This window comes from Stegodyphus dumicola, chromosome X2, assembly GCF_044657685.1.
Source record: "Stegodyphus dumicola isolate Sdum_Otavi_A_Nest chromosome X2, ASM4465768v1".
Taxonomy (NCBI): domain Eukaryota; kingdom Metazoa; phylum Arthropoda; class Arachnida; order Araneae; family Eresidae; genus Stegodyphus; species Stegodyphus dumicola.
In genome coordinates this window covers 160528604-160546458 of record NC_140781.1, presented here as the reverse complement: position 1 = coordinate 160546458, position 17855 = coordinate 160528604, and the positions used below count along the sequence as shown (strand labels likewise).

General features: G+C 30.4%; 1 protein-coding gene across 2 annotated transcripts in view; it reads right to left on the bottom strand.

Moving 5' to 3' along the window:
• LOC118201974 (calpain-5-like) overlaps nt 1–17855 on the bottom strand; it is a 155829-nt gene that overhangs the window by 58110 nt on the left and 79864 nt on the right. For both annotated transcript variants that reach the window (XM_035374123.2, XM_085809711.1), the window contains exons 8-10: nt 17643–17720; nt 6886–7084; nt 1959–2078 (exon numbers count right to left, since the gene is read on the bottom strand). In XM_035374123.2, coding sequence (XP_035230014.1) covers nt 1959–2078; nt 6886–7084; nt 17643–17720 — 397 coding nt within the window. The remainder of the gene's footprint in view (nt 1–1958; nt 2079–6885; nt 7085–17642; nt 17721–17855) is intronic.

Here is a 17855-nt window from a genome sequence, read left to right as displayed (position 1 = left end):
AGCAAAACTTCTAAACAAACATATCCATCAACAGGGCTGTCCTCTTGAGCTAACCAGTGTGTTCTCTGCACTGGTGGCCCAGGGTGCCTAGGCAGTTACTTGAAAATGCCTCCTTTACTTGCATAAGGTAACTGGCCTTTGAGAACTGCACTAATACATTCCACAATAAAAAAGTATAATAATAATAAAACATTACACACATAAAATGAGACTCCAACATTATCTTACATGAAGGTAAAATGAACAACTGTACAAATGTAATTACAGGCCTCTGTTTAGGAACCAGTACTCTCTCAACATACTCTATACTTAACACACAATCACCCATAAGTTTTAACATGCAGTTACCATAATTTCATATTACTTATCTGTACTAATTTCACTTATTTTTTACATCTACTTCAATTTTAGAATAATTATAAAATTCGTATTCAAAATTTCAAAAATATAAAAACTTATCTTAATAGCCTTCCCTAAAAATAATTAAAAAATCTAAGAATTCTTTACTTGCTTTACTAAATTATTAGAATTGAAATTTCTAATTTCATTAAATTATATTAATTTACCACAGTGTTCATTTTTAATGTCCAATTTATTAAGGAAAAAAAAATATCAGTTCCCAATGTAGATTCAGTTATGCAAAAGCAGAAGCGAAAATAATTTTCTGGCACCTACTTTTAAGTGTAAATGTAATCCTATAAATGTTAATTTATTTGCATAAGAGCTGCATTAAGATATGCAGTTCGATGACCTTCAAAGCACAGGAATGATCTGAAACGTTAGCACTCGGAAAACATTCGTCATTTTACTATAAACAAACGCTGAATTAATTTTGAAAAACTGGCACTAGATTTCATTTTTAAGCACTCACAGCAAATCTATTCCTTTTTTTTTTTTTTTTTTACATTTTTATATTGCTGTTGAATTATACATTGCACTTTTTAACAATCTAAATGTGATTTGCTAAAGAAAAAAAAATTTTCTAGGATATGAAATTCAAGCAGGTAAATATCAGCCCAGTAATGCAAATATACAGGTTATTAAGAAATCACAACCCATTAAAAATGTCACAGTTGCAAAGATTTTTAGGAAATATTAATGTATATCAGAAATTTGTTCAAAATTATGCTAAAATTAGAGCTCTTCTAACAAATTTACTTAAGAAAGATACCCCCTATAAATTGACTGATGAATGTCAAATAGCTATTCAAAAATTAAAAGATGCATTAACTTCTAGGCCTATTTTAAGTTTGTTTACTCCTAACTGTCCTTGTCATGTATTTGTTGATGCCTCTAAGGAGGCTGTTGGTCCTGTTTTAAAACAAGAACATTCTGTCAACTCAATTATAATATGTTCAGGAGCAGAAATTTGGATGGCATAAAATGCTGAAATGCCAATCCACAAGGAAATAAGAAATTTGGCAGTCAAGGTATATTTAATTTAACTTTTATTTCAGTAAACAAGTTATGGCCACAAACAAATTGGTACATTTATTGTGCCTATTCCAAAAAGCTTACACTTTTGATAGTTTTGCAGTAAAAAGAAGGAGTAGACAGACAACAGTCCAGCTAAGCCAAAGCGGTAAAATCAAGTGTGTTACATCCAGAGTGAAATCTTAATTCAGACTGAGTTAGTTTTGGTTCTCAATGCAATTTGATTGAATAGTTAATATTGCTGTAAAATTACTATTCGCTGTTTGAGTTTAATTTCATTTACATCATCAGAATTTTGTAAGAGTCAGTTGACATAGATTTTTCTCAAAATGATGCAGTGCAAATAGAGGTTACAATTTTTAGAATACAGAAGAGAATTAATTTTTGCTTCTAATTTAATCTTTTTACATATTCTTATATATATGTATACACTCATACAAATATATGCATACACATGTTACATTATTTAGATATATAATATTTATAAACAACATAACACATACTAATTAAAACAAAAGTCTTACTTTCATTACATGAAACCCAATAACAAGATGACTGATGCCTTTACTTCGCAAAGCTCTTCTGTCCTTTTGCATCAAAAATATCATGACTGTATCTTCATCAGTTTCCACATCAAAACGATACTACAAAAATTCAAATAGTTAAAGCATCAAACAGATAAACAAATCTAATATGTGGTTTTCTAAATGGTATGTGTACCACCCCAGGTATGCGAGCAAACTCTAATAAATATAAAATATATAACTGTAAAAACAAGACAAAGGACTAAGTTCGCCAATATAATAGATAAGTAAGTTCAGTGTTAAGGTCACATGTTTTCATTAATCTCTTAAATAAATTTACAGTGTAATTATACTATTAATTTTCATTATTAAATTAAAAATAAAATATCCTTAGTCTAAAAAGGACAGCAATCCTGATAACTGGAATTCAACTTCACTAGCTAAAACAAAGTGTGGCCCATGACATTAGTATATCTTTAACTGCTCACCATATGAACAAAAGTAGGTGATCAATCTTAAAGACTAAGAAGAATGTATTAGGGGCTGCAGTAACAAAGCATGTAATGTGAATACTAGATACAGTGATTTGGTTTCCACAAACAGACTTCATTCATGAATTTTCACATGGAGGTTGTAAGAAACAAGAAACAGCCAGGTAATGTGAAAATAATACAGAAGAGATAACTAGATGGATCATTCCTAAAAGTCAACAATTCCAAATTATTTACAATCTTGCAAAAGCAGTGCAGTTAGCATCTCTTTCTCACATGGCCTTTTAAATTCAACTTTCTCATTTGTACAGAGTCAGATATGAAGTTCCCCTCCTTCATAGCAAGAGTATAAATCAATAAAGACAATCAGGTTACCATTAACACATGCAAAATTCAAATTTTAGTTGGTATTAACAGTTAACTGAAAAAAGTTCTGTTTATCTCTTAAAAATGTATTATGCCTTCTATTTGAAATTAATGCCACAAGAAAAGCAGAATTTTACCAATTAAAATACAGAAAATAGTCTGCTTAAAAGGGATTTTCTTTGGCCACCAAGAAATGTGAGACTGGTACAGCTATTTGGGCAAAAACTTCAGTACCTTAAATGTAATATGCCAATACAGCAAACAACAGTATGACTGGAACAAAACATCTGGAAATTTCCAAAGAGGATACGAAATTTCGAAAGTTCTTGTTGTTATCAGAAAATGCAAAAGACTACAAAATAATGCATATGACACATTTGCCATGTGGTTGGAAGTCATCACCATTTATTTTAAATGCGACAATAAAAAGGCACTTAAAGCAGTAGAGGAATAATAAACCCGAATCAGTTGAAATGTTGAACTCTTTGCAGTACATAGATGATTTGTATTTTAGAGGAAATAGTGTTGAAGAGACATTTAAGCTGTTTTCTGAAGTTGCATTCATTTTAAAGGATGCAAGTATAATTTTGCAAAAATTAAAAACCAATCCTGAGAAACTGAGGTCATTGTGGATGCAGAATGGATTTGGTGAAGATAATCGTATTTCTGATTGTAAGTTGAAGCTCTCAGGCTTGAAGTGGAATCCGGTAAATGATAAATTTCCTTTAGATATAGCAGACTTATTGCAGAGTTCAAAGGATCTGAAGAGCACAAAGCATTATGTCTTGCATATTATGGCAATGATTTTTGATCCAATTGGTTTTGCAGCTCCATTTGTAGTTAAGTGCTTGATACAGGAAATTTGGGAACGTGGTATTGGTTGGAATGAGGAATTGCCATATGACCTTAAAATTGAATAATTGGTATTCTGAGGTTAAATGGATGAAGGACATTTCTGTTCCAAGAAAGTTATTTCTGTATTGTGAGAACTTAAATTCAAAAATGGAACTATACATATTTTGTGATGTGTCTGCTATAGCTTATGGTGCTGTAGTGCACTGTTATTACCTAAATGATAAGAGTGACATACCAGTGTAATTTGTCAAGTCAAAAAGCAGAGTAGTTCCTTTGAAAAAACTGGCATTGCCATTACTGTAACTAATGGCAGCAGTCATAGGAGCTAGAATAGGAAAGCATTTGAATGAGGTTTTTCAGGATCTTATTGATAAGTATGTGTATTGGACTGATTTCTCAGTTGTTTCATTTCGGATAAAGGGTCCTGTGAAACAATGCAAGCAGTTTGTCAGTAATAGTGTGGTAATAATACGACAGATCCTTCATAGCAGCTTTAAAACGATTCATTGCTAGATGGGGAAGACCAGGGGAAATGTACAGTGATTGGGGCACTAATTTTATAGCTGCAAACAGACAACTGAAATCGTACTGTTCTGACCAGAAAGTAGCTAGATACTTAAGAATTTAAGTGGAATTTCAATCCACCTTCTGCTTCACACTTTGGTGGACTGTGGGAAGCTGCAGTTTAAAAGCTATGAAATATCATATGAGAAGAGCAATTGTTTCTGAAGTTCTAACTTTTGAAGAATTTGCTACTTACTTGCAGAAGTCAAAGCAAGTTTAAACTAGACACTATTAGTAGCAATTTCAAGTGATCCAGATAACTTTTCCGTGATTATGCCTGGTCATTTTTTGATACGAACATCATTAAAGGGTATTCTGGAACCAAATATGTGCGATGGGAAACTAACACTTCACAATTGTTAAAAACCAGTTCAAATGTCGCAGTCCTCTTGGAGGAAATTAAACTTCACGGTCGAACAAAGTGGCTTCATGCAAATGTTAAAAATAAATGACCTAGTAATGATTAAGGAAGATAATAAACCATTCTTAAAATTGAAATTGGGACATATCACGGAAATTTACCCAGGTAATGATTACAGAGTTCATGTTGCAAAATTAAAAACTGCTGATGGTGAATTCAAGAGACCTATTCACAAACTATTTTACCAATACAGTTAACTATCATAAAAAATTTTTAACTTTAACCTGATATTCATTTTGAATTCTTGAAATTTAAATGTTATCATGTTATTAATTCATTATGTATTAATTTTGTGCAATTCTTTGTTTACATCTGTAAGTTACTTTAGGCTTAGTATTACTCATTTATATGCATAAACTGTTTAATCTAGAAATTATGTATGTTTACTAAGAATAATGTTAAGTAATAATTTCATATAAGAGGTAGTCTGAAGTCCTGAACGGCCATCCTGGGGAGCATATCGAGATCATCAATAATTTAGAATACAGTGCTATGAGTGACTTTATTTTAAATGTGGAGCAATTTGAAGGAGCAGATTTCACAGTATTAATTATAACTATTACTCACTGTTTTTAATAAACTATCTGTTGCCTTCTTTCGAGCGTGAGCAACAAAAGTTGCTCATTTCAAACTCTGGAAAGGTAAAAAAATCAACTGAACCCCTAGCAAAATTCTATTATTATGATATATTGAACAGAAGCCAGCAGTAATGAAAAATAATAAACTGAACATATTTTTACAATATGCTCTGTATTGTTGTTTTAATGATAAATAATAATATGACATAATAACTGCTCCCAACAATATTATCCAATCACTAGATGTTCTTTTCCTTACTTTTTAAGACATTAACATATAAAGTTTCCTCATTTAAGTCTAGTTTTTTATCACAATGGAGGAGAGTCACAGCTTGCAATTAGTGCATGTAAGTACTTTTTGTAACTAATATATCAGTAAATTCCTACCATTTCTAATATTTTTCATATTTCTGAATGCTTGTAATGTTGTTTTGTGATTTGCGATTCCGGAATGGCTTCACAAATGGATTAAAACCAACTTCATAGTTACTCATGGGAAGCAACATCCTGAATAACAACTGTCAGCATGAAATAGGTTGTGTTCATTATTAAAGGCACCAAGTTTACTTGATATAACAATTTTTTCCATCCTTCAGCAGTTTATTGCTTTTGTTGAGATCAGTACTCTGACAATATCCATGTTGGGGTATACTATACATGAACCAGGTTCTTAATTGCTATATACCTTGGCTATGTACATGACAGTCCATTCTTTTCAGTTCATGTATCTCCACATCTCTGAAGTATATTCAAATGACTCCACTTGATAGGTTAAGGCTGCTGGACTACGGGGCAGAATGTTAAACCCTTATAAAAGGAAGCTGCATAGTGTCTTTAATTAGATCAAGTGGGATGGAGATATGTTGTTATTACCAAATAAAAATTCTGCAAAAAAACTTTGATTTAGTAAACAAAGTATTCCAAATTAAGGAATATTAAAAAATTTCCAAAATATTCCCTTTTTAAAATTTCTTAACAAATGTTTCTTAAAAATTAGTCAATTTAAGAGTCAAATAAGTTTTGTCCAACAATTATGATAAGTAAATTCATCAAAGACGACATGATTTTTTTAAAGAAAGGTCGGGTCTTTGTTGCGATGCATACCAAAGACAATCTATCCATTATCGCAGAAAATCATGACAAGTACACTATAAAAAGATAAAAGGTAATTTCACCGACCTACTAATTGTCTGAGTAACTAGCTACTAATGCCAAATTTATTGACTTTCAGGGTACATACATTGTTAATGAAACAAGTAGACTGCTTCATCTTTATTACAAGTAAGAGATAATAACAAATCACATTGGCAGACACTCTTACTGGCCTAGGCCAGTAAGAAGTTTCTAACAAAGTATGAAACAGAAATCGGAATCATTAGCTGAAACGCTTAAAAAGAAGTTTGAAGAATTAGACTCTGAAGCAGACAGCTTTCTAAAACAATTAATTTATTCTGTATAATATTTTTTTTAAATATTTCATCATTTACTTAGTCTACGATATTCCACTAGTTACTTAGTTTACATTATTCCATTATTTCCTCGTTTATTTTCACTCAATCTTTACAACATGCTAATACATAATTTATAAGCTACACTGTACATATATTTAACTATTTTAGTGTTTACTGATCCACACAAATATAAAAGAATACCTGTGGATTCTGAAGAAATGTGTTTTTGTGATTGAAACATCCACCTGCTCGATCAGTTTCAGATTTAGGAGGCCCAGCAGTCCATTTTCCTAAGAAACATGCTTCACTCCATGTTTTATTGAAGCTGAACCAAGATGTATTCACCAAACGACAAATCGACAAATCTGTGAAGTATTTGCAGAAATCATCAAATGTCATCCTATTGAGCAAAAAGAAAGATACTGAATAAATAAAAATCCAACACTGATATTACTAAAATCACTTAGTTATCTGAAAATAATGTTAAAAATTTTTAACTTGTATATGAATGCAATACTTCAAAAATATTTATATCATGAAGATGAAACATCAGCTGTCTTTGTACACTTTAAAGATAATTTACTAGGCAAAACTAAATTTTACAAAAAAAAAAAGGGGGTAAGAAAGAAAAGCCAAAATTTGTGATATACAATATGAAGATGGCTCTTTTGTAATAATTCAATTCAACCATGATTTAATTGTTCAATAAATAAGCTTACATTTTAAAGAAATTAAAGAACTGACAGAATCTTCTTTCTTAAAATATTAGAATTGGCATTCCAGTTAATAAAATTTGACTGAATCATTTTATTTTATTTATTTACCTAGAAATGTATTTAGAAATTTATTTATCTTTAATTAGAAACCAACCCATGGAAAATTAAGCTTACTGATGAAGTGATAAGTAGCACTAAGAAAGGCAAGATTTGCAGTCTTCTTATTTATATAAATGACACAAATTTTAATCCCACATTTACGATTAACAAATGTTTTAAATTGGCTTATTCAACTGTTTTAATTTTATGTAGTTAGATTACATTTTAGGGTCAAAAACCGATCAGAAATTAATGACATAAAATGATCAGAAATTTATGGTTATAAAATGATAAGAAATAAACTTGATTAATATATATATATATATATATATTAATTAATTTCCATTCACTAGTATTTTCAAAAAATTTTAACAGAAGGTTTCACTCAAATAAGAGCTCCACAACATACATTCCTCAAGAATTCCTAGTCCATCCCACTCCCATAAATTACCGTAATTTCCGGAAGAAACGCCGCGGCGTTTACGTGTTTAAAACTTAAATTTTCAGCGGGTGCGGCGTTTCTACCCATTCGGCGTTTAGGCGCACTGAAAATAAAATATTTCCTATGATGGTCATTGTACATAGTTTGGATGGCCTTGTCGTTGTGCATAGACTGGTGCTGTTCCCACACAAAAGACCACTCAGTTGCTTTTTGCGAATGTTATTTTGTTTACATTCTTTCCCTTGAACAGACCTACATGCCTTATTCGTCCTAAACGAGATCTCAGAACAATAACATTCTTCCCCCTTTCAAATCAACATTCGCATCAGTTTGAATAGTCTCTCTCCTCTGTGATTCGATGAATCTTCCAGGACCCATCCTCTCCCCACCCCTGCCTTTTCTGCAATTTTTTTCAAAGGCGGACACAACTCCACCTGTCTCGCAATAACGAACTCTGACGTATTTCCCCTTCAGCATGAATGGATTTTTCTTGGCATTCTCCCAAATACAGATCCCATCAGTTTGGGTACAAGTACTTGTTGGATAGTTTTTAAGTAAGAAGGGAGAGGAAAATTTTTGAAAATGTCTCTAAACAGCACAGAAGCTATACATTTCTTACCTTTAGTTTATTTTTGAGTTATGGTTTCATTTCATGCATTTTTCTTAACTGGTGTCATATATCAGGACTTAGGTTGAGTTTTTGCATCTATACGGCCCACGACGATGTCACGCGCAATTTAATCTATTGCGACGTTTACGCTGATGCGGCATTTCTGTGTAATTTTAATTTCTTTCCCACCATTTTTCTCGAGTGCGGCGTTTACGCTGATGCAACCTTTCTTGCGGAAATTACGGTACTTCACGAGTCTTACCGACTGACATAACTCAAAGCACCCGCTGCCAATAAAGAATTTCGGAAACACAACCCTTCTGAGTCAGACGCAAAGAGAACACTTTGCCCACTTCCCACTAGAAAGAACGTAAGTTAATTAATACTTTTTCTGGCCTTTTATATCTTCATGTATATGCCCTTTTCTTATTATATATTTTTTTAATTTAAATTTTTATTTTTTGATTTGTTTTTGGAAAGATTGCATTATATTTCTTATATTTTGTAATTTTCTAATGTTTATTTCAATTACTTTTAATTCTATTTCATAATGCCAATTTCCAATGTTTAATTTTTACAAATAGTTTTGAATTAAAATGCATAAACACGAGGGTGTCGGCGGACAATTACTTGAGTAATATCAATTTTACTGCAGAAATTGCTTTTCACTCAAAATTGAATTAGCTAAAATGGTTAATCGGAATGAGTTCTTTGTTTCTCTGCACTGGTTCTTGATCCCTTCTATTCATGGAAATATTTGGCCTAACTTGAATTCCCGGTTTGGCGTCGCCTTATTACTCGAGTAAAGGACGAAACGCCTTTGTATTTATTTCTTAATTATTGTTCATTGAACGGGAGTTGGTTTGTTCCCCTTGAAAAGTCAACTAATTTCTGATCAATGGCAATGATTACTTGCATTTAATTTAATTACTTGCTTTTAATTTACTATTTACAATTGAAATTTTGTTATTCATGATTTAATTCAAGTCCCCATTAAACATTTTTAACAATTTACATTCAAGTTACTTTAAAACAATTTTCGAAATTGAACTTACTAACTATGGATTCATTCTTTTAAGATAATTCTACTAAAATTAACCTTAGGAAATAATATAATCAATATTTCTTTAGCAAATAAATTATTATTAACTTGCAGCAATTGTGCAATTAGTAGAATAACTCGATTTTGCACTAAGTGAATTTAAGATCATACAAAATTATATATATATATATTTAAGTCCTTGCCAGAAAATTCAACCAGTGACGTTATCTAGGTTGCCTACGATTACTGCAAAGCACGATAGAGCTATCTGCCTAATGGGAGTTATGCCTTTGCAGAGGGGTTTTCTAAAGGAAGTTGACTCGTATTCATGTTTCATATGAAGAAAATTATGAAAATATCCATGCAGCTAACACATTCACATGGAACTCTACATTTTCCAATGAAATTTATTTAATAAGAATCATTAAATGTAAACTACTTGCTTAACAATCAAAATGTAAACTCCTTGGTCATACATTTTCTTTAATAAAGAAGCCAACCTATGAAAAATTAAGGTTACTGATGAAGGGATAAGTAGCACTTAGAAAGGCATGATTTTCTGTCATATTATATATCAATAGCAAAAATTTAAATACCACATATGCGAAACAAAAATTTTAAGATAACCCATTTAACTATTCTAATTTTGTGTTATTAAATTATGTGTTTTCCATATAATATTAACATACCTTGCACTAAAATGAGAAATGCTAGAAAAAATTATCATCAATCATTCATACAATATTCATATAATAGATGGTTCTTCACAATGTACTGAAGTATTAATGTAGAGGCACATATCTAAACTACATTTCTGTAACAAGGAGATGGTACTTAATAACTTCAAAAAAGCAAATATTTTAATATGTAAATGAAATGCACTCCACCGATTTTAATATATATTTTTAAGCTCTTTGTCGCTTTCACAAGCATCGGATTTTTCTCATTTACAGCTGTACAGTTTCGAAAATTTAAACACATATGCCAGAGCTCTAAATAATCAGACTAGCTGAAACAACAGCCCAAACAGATAGTTGAAAAGTTTTGACAACTGGATTGCCTTTTTTCTGCTAAAATATGTACATACTATAGTTCAAACGAGAGAATGTTTTATGTACATTTATTGCTTTTGATTTCAACAGGGATAATACAGTTTTAAAATAACTATTTCCATAAAAATATAAAACATACTGTTTCTGACAAAAATTAAACAATAAAATATTTCCATTTACTCACAAGAAGAAACAATTCATACTAGTTTCAAGTGAGCAAACAACTTTTAACTTTTTTTTTAATTATCCATGAATATGACCTAGAGATAAAACTTTCTAAATATAAGCTGAAAGCTTGTTTAGTTTACATTTAGAAAACAATAAACTTTTCATGGCTAAACAATGACTTACTGAGTAAGCAAAGAACATTAAGTCAATGACATCTTTCTACTGCAATTACATTTGCTGAATTTGAAGGCAATTAACGATTAATACAGCGATTAATACATTAGCTGAATTTGAAGGCAATTAATTTGAAGGAATTAATACAGATGTCTAATTTGCAAGCTCATGATAATATGTGCTATACTATGTAATCTTTCCATATATTTTTTAATCAATGACGCCCAAATAAATACACTTTTTAAGAAAAGCAATACATGCACCATTTAATAGTAATTTTTTTTTTTTTTTTTTTTTTGTTTGTTTGTTTTTAATGGTATATTTACAATACTTAAAATATGTTTAATAAAAATCAAAGTATTCTCCATCAGGATACATAAGGTATGTTAGATGATTGTTTTTTATAAATTATAATGTTGCATAAAATTTTAATTACCAAATCTGATAATATTTTTTTATTAAATTGAAAATTACATTTATTTTGAATTACATAAAATTTATTTTGAATTATATCAGTTAATTACAGTCTTATTAAATATTGATTTAATCTGACAAGATATAAGTTATTGCTTTAAAAGTGCTCAGTTTGTTAAGAAATTACATATATACTTTGAAAGATAAATTAAACACCTTACATCATACGGAATAGCAACAGTTTTGAAACTAGACTTCTTTGTTACACTGCATTAATAGTAAACTTCTGTGATGCTAATACTTGCTAGGTCATATAAATCATAAATAGCATAAAAGCATAATGTAAGATAACAGCTAAAATAAAAGATAACAGCTCAAAAGACTCTACTGAAAGGAAACATGAGGGGCCAAAAATGGTGTAAAGACATCAAATCAGAAGTTATTCCCGAAATTCACAAACGTTTATTTGAAGGTGTTCACACATGAGGATCATTTACATTTCCTCAGATGAATATATAAGATGACTAAAAGCTCATAAAATCATACTATTCAATAGACAAGTCTAATGTTTTTCTAGTACACTTTCTCCACAGAGCATCTCAAAATTACTATTAAAAAAAAAAAACTCTTTTGCTCTTGATAAACATTAGTCAAACAGATCTTAACCCAAAACAAAATACTGTTCTAAAATATTTCGAACTAATGGAAAAAAGAATTTGATCTGTTGCCCCTAAAACGTAAGTGAAATATAATCAAAACTACAAGATTATGTTTATACTCTCGTTCACATATTAATGGGGAAATGTAAATATTTGGAACAAACTCAAAGAAATTTATTCTGCTGGTAATAAATACTGTGCTTCATAAAATCTCAGAAAAACAGATTTCGGAACTAAATGTTAATGGACAGTCTAGAAGAAAATCTCAACACTCCAGCTTTAATCGAAGCAAGAGTCGTAGTCATTCAAGGAAGAAATATAATCCCAATAGATCACACTACTACTATCACTTTAAATTTTGTGAAAAATATTACCCTAATATACATAAAGCCCATGTAGCTAAAAGGCATTGGAAAACTTTTATCAGCAGCAGATTGGATACCAGGTTTTACTGCAGATGAACTAAAAGATTGCCATAAATAATGATTATTCATTATTGACAAAATAAGCAGTTTACACTTTCTTGTGGATAGCTGTGCAGACTTATCCATCATTCCGGCAACATCAAACATATAATATACATAATTCATTTAAATTGCATGCTGCAATTGGAACAGTACCTTCAAATGGAACATTTCGAGAATTTTAACTCTGGATTTAGGCCTACATCAGTCATTCCAATTTCCTTTTGTAATCACTAAAGTGGATCGAGCTATTTTAGGCACAGATTTTTTAAACAAACTTAAATTGCTTATTGATATGCATAACAGAAAGTTAATTGATGGCATCACAAATTTATTTATTCAGTCATGTTGCAGGTGTGGATAGCATAAGCATGACTGATAAAAGTTCTAAATTTGCAAATATGCTATTATAGTATCCAAATTTAACAAAACCTTTTAATTTGCAGCTCACAACATAATGTAAAGCACTATATAGCTATTGAAGGACTCCTGCCTTTCCAAAAACTAGCAAATTCAATGCAAATAAGCTAAAACTGGTTAAACAGGATTTCAAATTTATGTTAGAAAATGACATAATTAGACCTTCAAAATCTCTATAAGCCAGTCCACTTCATTAGTTTTCAAGAAGAATAGAAGTTTGTGACCATGCAGAGACTACAGGGGTTTAAACATACAAATGATTCCCGATCGTTATCCTATCCCCAGAAAAGAGGACTTTCACCATATATTAAAATAAAATAAAATATTTTCAAAAATTGACCTATTATTTGATTAATTGAGCTTACTTCGAGATTTTAGTCACAGAAGACAAAAAGAAAACAGAAATGATAATATCATTTGGGTTATATGAGTTTAACGTAATGAATTTCAGGTTAAGGAATGCCCCATCTGCTTTTCACCAAGTCCTCGATTACGCATATTTAGACACCATTTTAGTAGCTTCTGCAACTGAAGATGAACATTCAGATTATTTATAAGTATTTTTTTTGACAACAACATGACCTTCATATAAATCTTGAAAAGTCAGTTATGGGACTGAATGAACAGAATTTCTCTTATATCTGATTACTCTGAAAAGCTTGAAAACCCTTTCTGAAAAAGTAAATGTCATCTTGAGTTACAGATTATTAAAACCATTCATGACTTTCATACTTTTCTTCGTCTAATTAATTTCTATATGCAATATATCAAGGAAGCTGCCCAGACAATCTTCTATGTGTAATTAAAATGTGCCAAAAAAAAAAGATACAAGTAAAAAACTATTGACCAAGGAAGCAAAAGAAAAATTTGAGCAATCCAAAAAAGATTTGACAAATGCTACATTGTTCAGTTTTCCCAATCCTGACTCACTATTTGCTCTCTTCAGTGATGTTCCAAACTACACCATTGGATTCATACTGCAACAGTTGAACAAAGGCAGTTGGAAACTTTTAGCCTTCTTTTCTAAAAAGTTAAAAAATGCTAAAAAAGTATATAAAACCTATGACAGGGAACTGTTAGGCATATACCTCTCAAACGATTCAAGCATACCCTACACTGATCCCAAAGCATTTTACACTGATCCCAAACCTCTGATCATTGCTTTTCATCAAAAAAACAAGTCAGCCTCACCTAGAGAGCTTTGTCATTTACAATATATACCAGAGTTTACGCCATATATTTGCCAGATCGGCAGAAATGAAAATATTGTTGCAGATTCATTATACAGGATAGAATCTACCTCAAATAGATTATCATAAAATCGGAGATGCACAGATCAATAATAAAAAATCTGAACGAGTTATGCTCAAAATCATCTTTACATTTTAAGCAATATCCTTTTGACTTTGGTAAACTACTCTGGTGTTACATTTTAATCCCGAAATTAGTTTCCTTAGCTCACCCTGGTGAGAAGTCTACTGTTGAACATATAGCTTCTAGATTTATTTGGCTCCACATTCGAAAGGATATAACTCAATGAGCAAAATCTTGTATACACTGTCAAAAGAACAAAATTTACAGACATATGTGTGCAAAAATTGCCACTTATAAAGAATTATATGACAGATTCAGTGTTATTCATATTGATATCAAATGCCTGTTTCCTATTTCTGAAGGGAAAACATACTGCCTTACTTGCATTGATCGATTGACATGTTATATAGCAGTTATTCCTTTAGCAAATGTAACAGCTAAAACAGTAGCTCAAGAATATTTTTAACCACTGGATTTCGTGATTAGGAATGCTGTAACATAATCACTGATCAAGATAATCAGTTTAGATCTGAACTATTTTATAACATTGGTGTTTGTAATTTGTGAATTTAAAGTATGCACAACAATGGATTATCACCTACAATATAATGAGAAAACTGAAAGGATTCATTCGATTTCATAGGCTGCATTTAATAGAACACAATTCTATTAAATGGACTCAAACCTTATCAGCAGTTTTGTTGGGGCTAAGATCGGCTTTGCATGATGATGCAACTTAAATCACTGATCAAATAGTATATGGAAAACCTATTAGATAGCCAGAAGAATTTTTTTCGAAAGAAAAAAGTATCTTGGATACTGAGATGTTTGTAAACGAACCACAGAAACAAATGGAACTGTTAAAACTACTAGAACATCTTTCTCAAAAGTTTTCATCCATAAGGACTTACATAACTGTACACATCTTCATATGCAATGACAGAGTTCGAAAACCATTAGAACCTCATTATGATGGACCTCTTTCAGTTGTGAAAGACATGACAAATATTTTATTGTAACAATCAAAGGGAGAAATGTCAATGTATCTGTAGACAAAGATGTTCAGAAAAACACTGCATGCTCTGGTTGACATGTAAGATTTCCAGTGTTACATAGATTAATTGCATGCAATTTATTATTGTTATTTATTAATTTCATATATTTTTTATATTTACACATATAAATATATCAGACAAAAATGTGTAAATCAACCCCCTCTTAATTATAAGAATAGTGATGCCTTTTTCTGTACTGCATCATTTCTAGATCAATCCATAGCATATAACTTGCACAATGCTGATACAGCAAATTCTGAACTTAAAACTTTCTATTAATGAGCTGCCATACTGGATAACTGCACACTTTTGCTTCCAGCTCTCTTGCCATTAAGATGCTGTCATACTGCTCTTTTTCCTATCACAATAGTTTCAAAAATGTAAGTGTTCTCAAACAGGCACAATTAGAGTGCCAAGTGAATTGCAGCTCTAAATGTCAAATGAAATAAAGATCAATATAATCAAGTTTTCTTGGCTGCCAGTTTTCGTTTCAATAGGGGTTAACATTCTATACTGTCTACATAATTATAGTGAGTGTCTGCTTTATTACATATACATACTTTCCTCCCACCACTTATATACATTGCATATACAATGAAATTTTTGTTATTGCACATTGTAGACTACATCACAACTATCTTGTTACTGGGGAAGAAGTGATGTAGCAGCTATTTCTACATATAATATTAGCTTTGTTGCGATGAAGTTAAGTTTCTGTAAAATGGAAACAAGTATAAATAACAATAAAAAATTAGCAGTTTAATGTTTGTTATTCTAAACAGTTTTCTTTACTGTTGTGAATTAAAATATGCCTAATCAATTCTGGATTTATCATTTAATTTATTAAATTATCCCATGTATTGGCTCTGTGTAGTGCCAATGGCATATTATAATTTTCTTTTTATTTTATAAGAGCAGGTTTTACAAGAATTATTTTTGCATGTTAAGGCTTAAATGCAAAATGAATTCGGACACACACCAGTTCATAGAATGTTCCCCATGAAGGCATCCCTTCTCTCAGGTAGGTAGACCAAATTCAGAAAGCTTACCTTAATCTTTATAACTTTAATCATAATTACACTTACATGCTTCTCCTGATACACATTTTTTTTTTAAATTTGACTTTTTTGTATCATATAGATTTATTACTACTTTATCTATGTATACACAAGTAGCTGCTAATTTTAATAATTTTTAAAACAAAAATGGATGGTGTAATGAAATATTCATAATTTTTCTCATATTATGCTTCTCACTACAAATAAAATTTTAAAAAATCACTAGCTTTTTGAGAAATTGAGATGATACAGTTAGCTGAACAATATACTTAGAAAATAGCTTCCTATATTAAATATTCAAAGAGGCAAAGTATACATGTAGTTTGAGAAGAATTTGGTCTATCAAAAAATAGCTGTACTAAAAAGAATTCCAACGAATTTGCAAATAGTTTAATATTCTAAAAAGACTGTTATCTGAGAAAAACTGAAAATTATACAAATTAGAATTTAAAAAAGTTGTATTCTTTAAAAGAAGAAAAACCTTCTTCCTTAGAAACTTTCCTGCAATGTTTAAAATTTAGGATCTTAATTTATCATTTGGTACCACAGGGTATAAATTATCATTGTGAAATTACCAGAAGTGTTTACTAATTATCAGTGAAGTAAGTGCAAGAATAGCATTAATTTATAATGGGACATTTGTAAAAGCAATATTCTTAAAGTTCAGAAATAAAATTTATTCACTGTTACTAAAAGTTACCTTTTAATTTTTTCATCCTAAAATTTTATCCTTGAAAACAGTACTTTATATTTCAGTTTAAAAAAACAAAACAAACAAATAAACTATAAAATTATTTGCCAACTGTTGTCTATAACAGAAAAGATCCCTACTTATTTTAAGAGCATAAATATTTAAGTTACAGCCTAACAGTTATTTGTAATGCATAACACTTTCCACAAATAATGAAAATATTTTAATGCAAATAATCACACTCTTGAAAGAGAATGAAGAAACTAAAACATATTAAGGAAAGTGAAATTATGCAAATAAGCTTCATGGAAACCGATATGAATTATATTATTACAGCAAAGTGCAGTACAGGTATCTGCTTGAAAATAAGGATGCTTTCATGTAAGACTTTTGACAGAAAACTGAGCAATATTACATCTTTAAATACTGGGAATAGAAAAATGATGCAAAATGAGAGTTTCATGACTTAAGCCACTTGGCCATTGATGAGCCCAGTTTCACGAGGAATCTAAATGAAGGTTTCACATAGGGCAAAGAAAAAAAACACACAAAATTTCAAAACATGAAAAAAATTAATTACCAAAATTCACCATCTTCATCAAAAGTAAGACCAATTCTTTCTCTCTCACTTGCAGAAATCTTTTCCCATTCTTCTGAACTTCATGAAAGAGAAAAAATTAAACAGGTTAACGTTACAGAATCATTTCAAAAGCATGAAATTTTAATTTCCATTTTCAATGCATTTTATCATTTAAAATCAAACATTTTTAAATGACTAAAATTATATAGATTA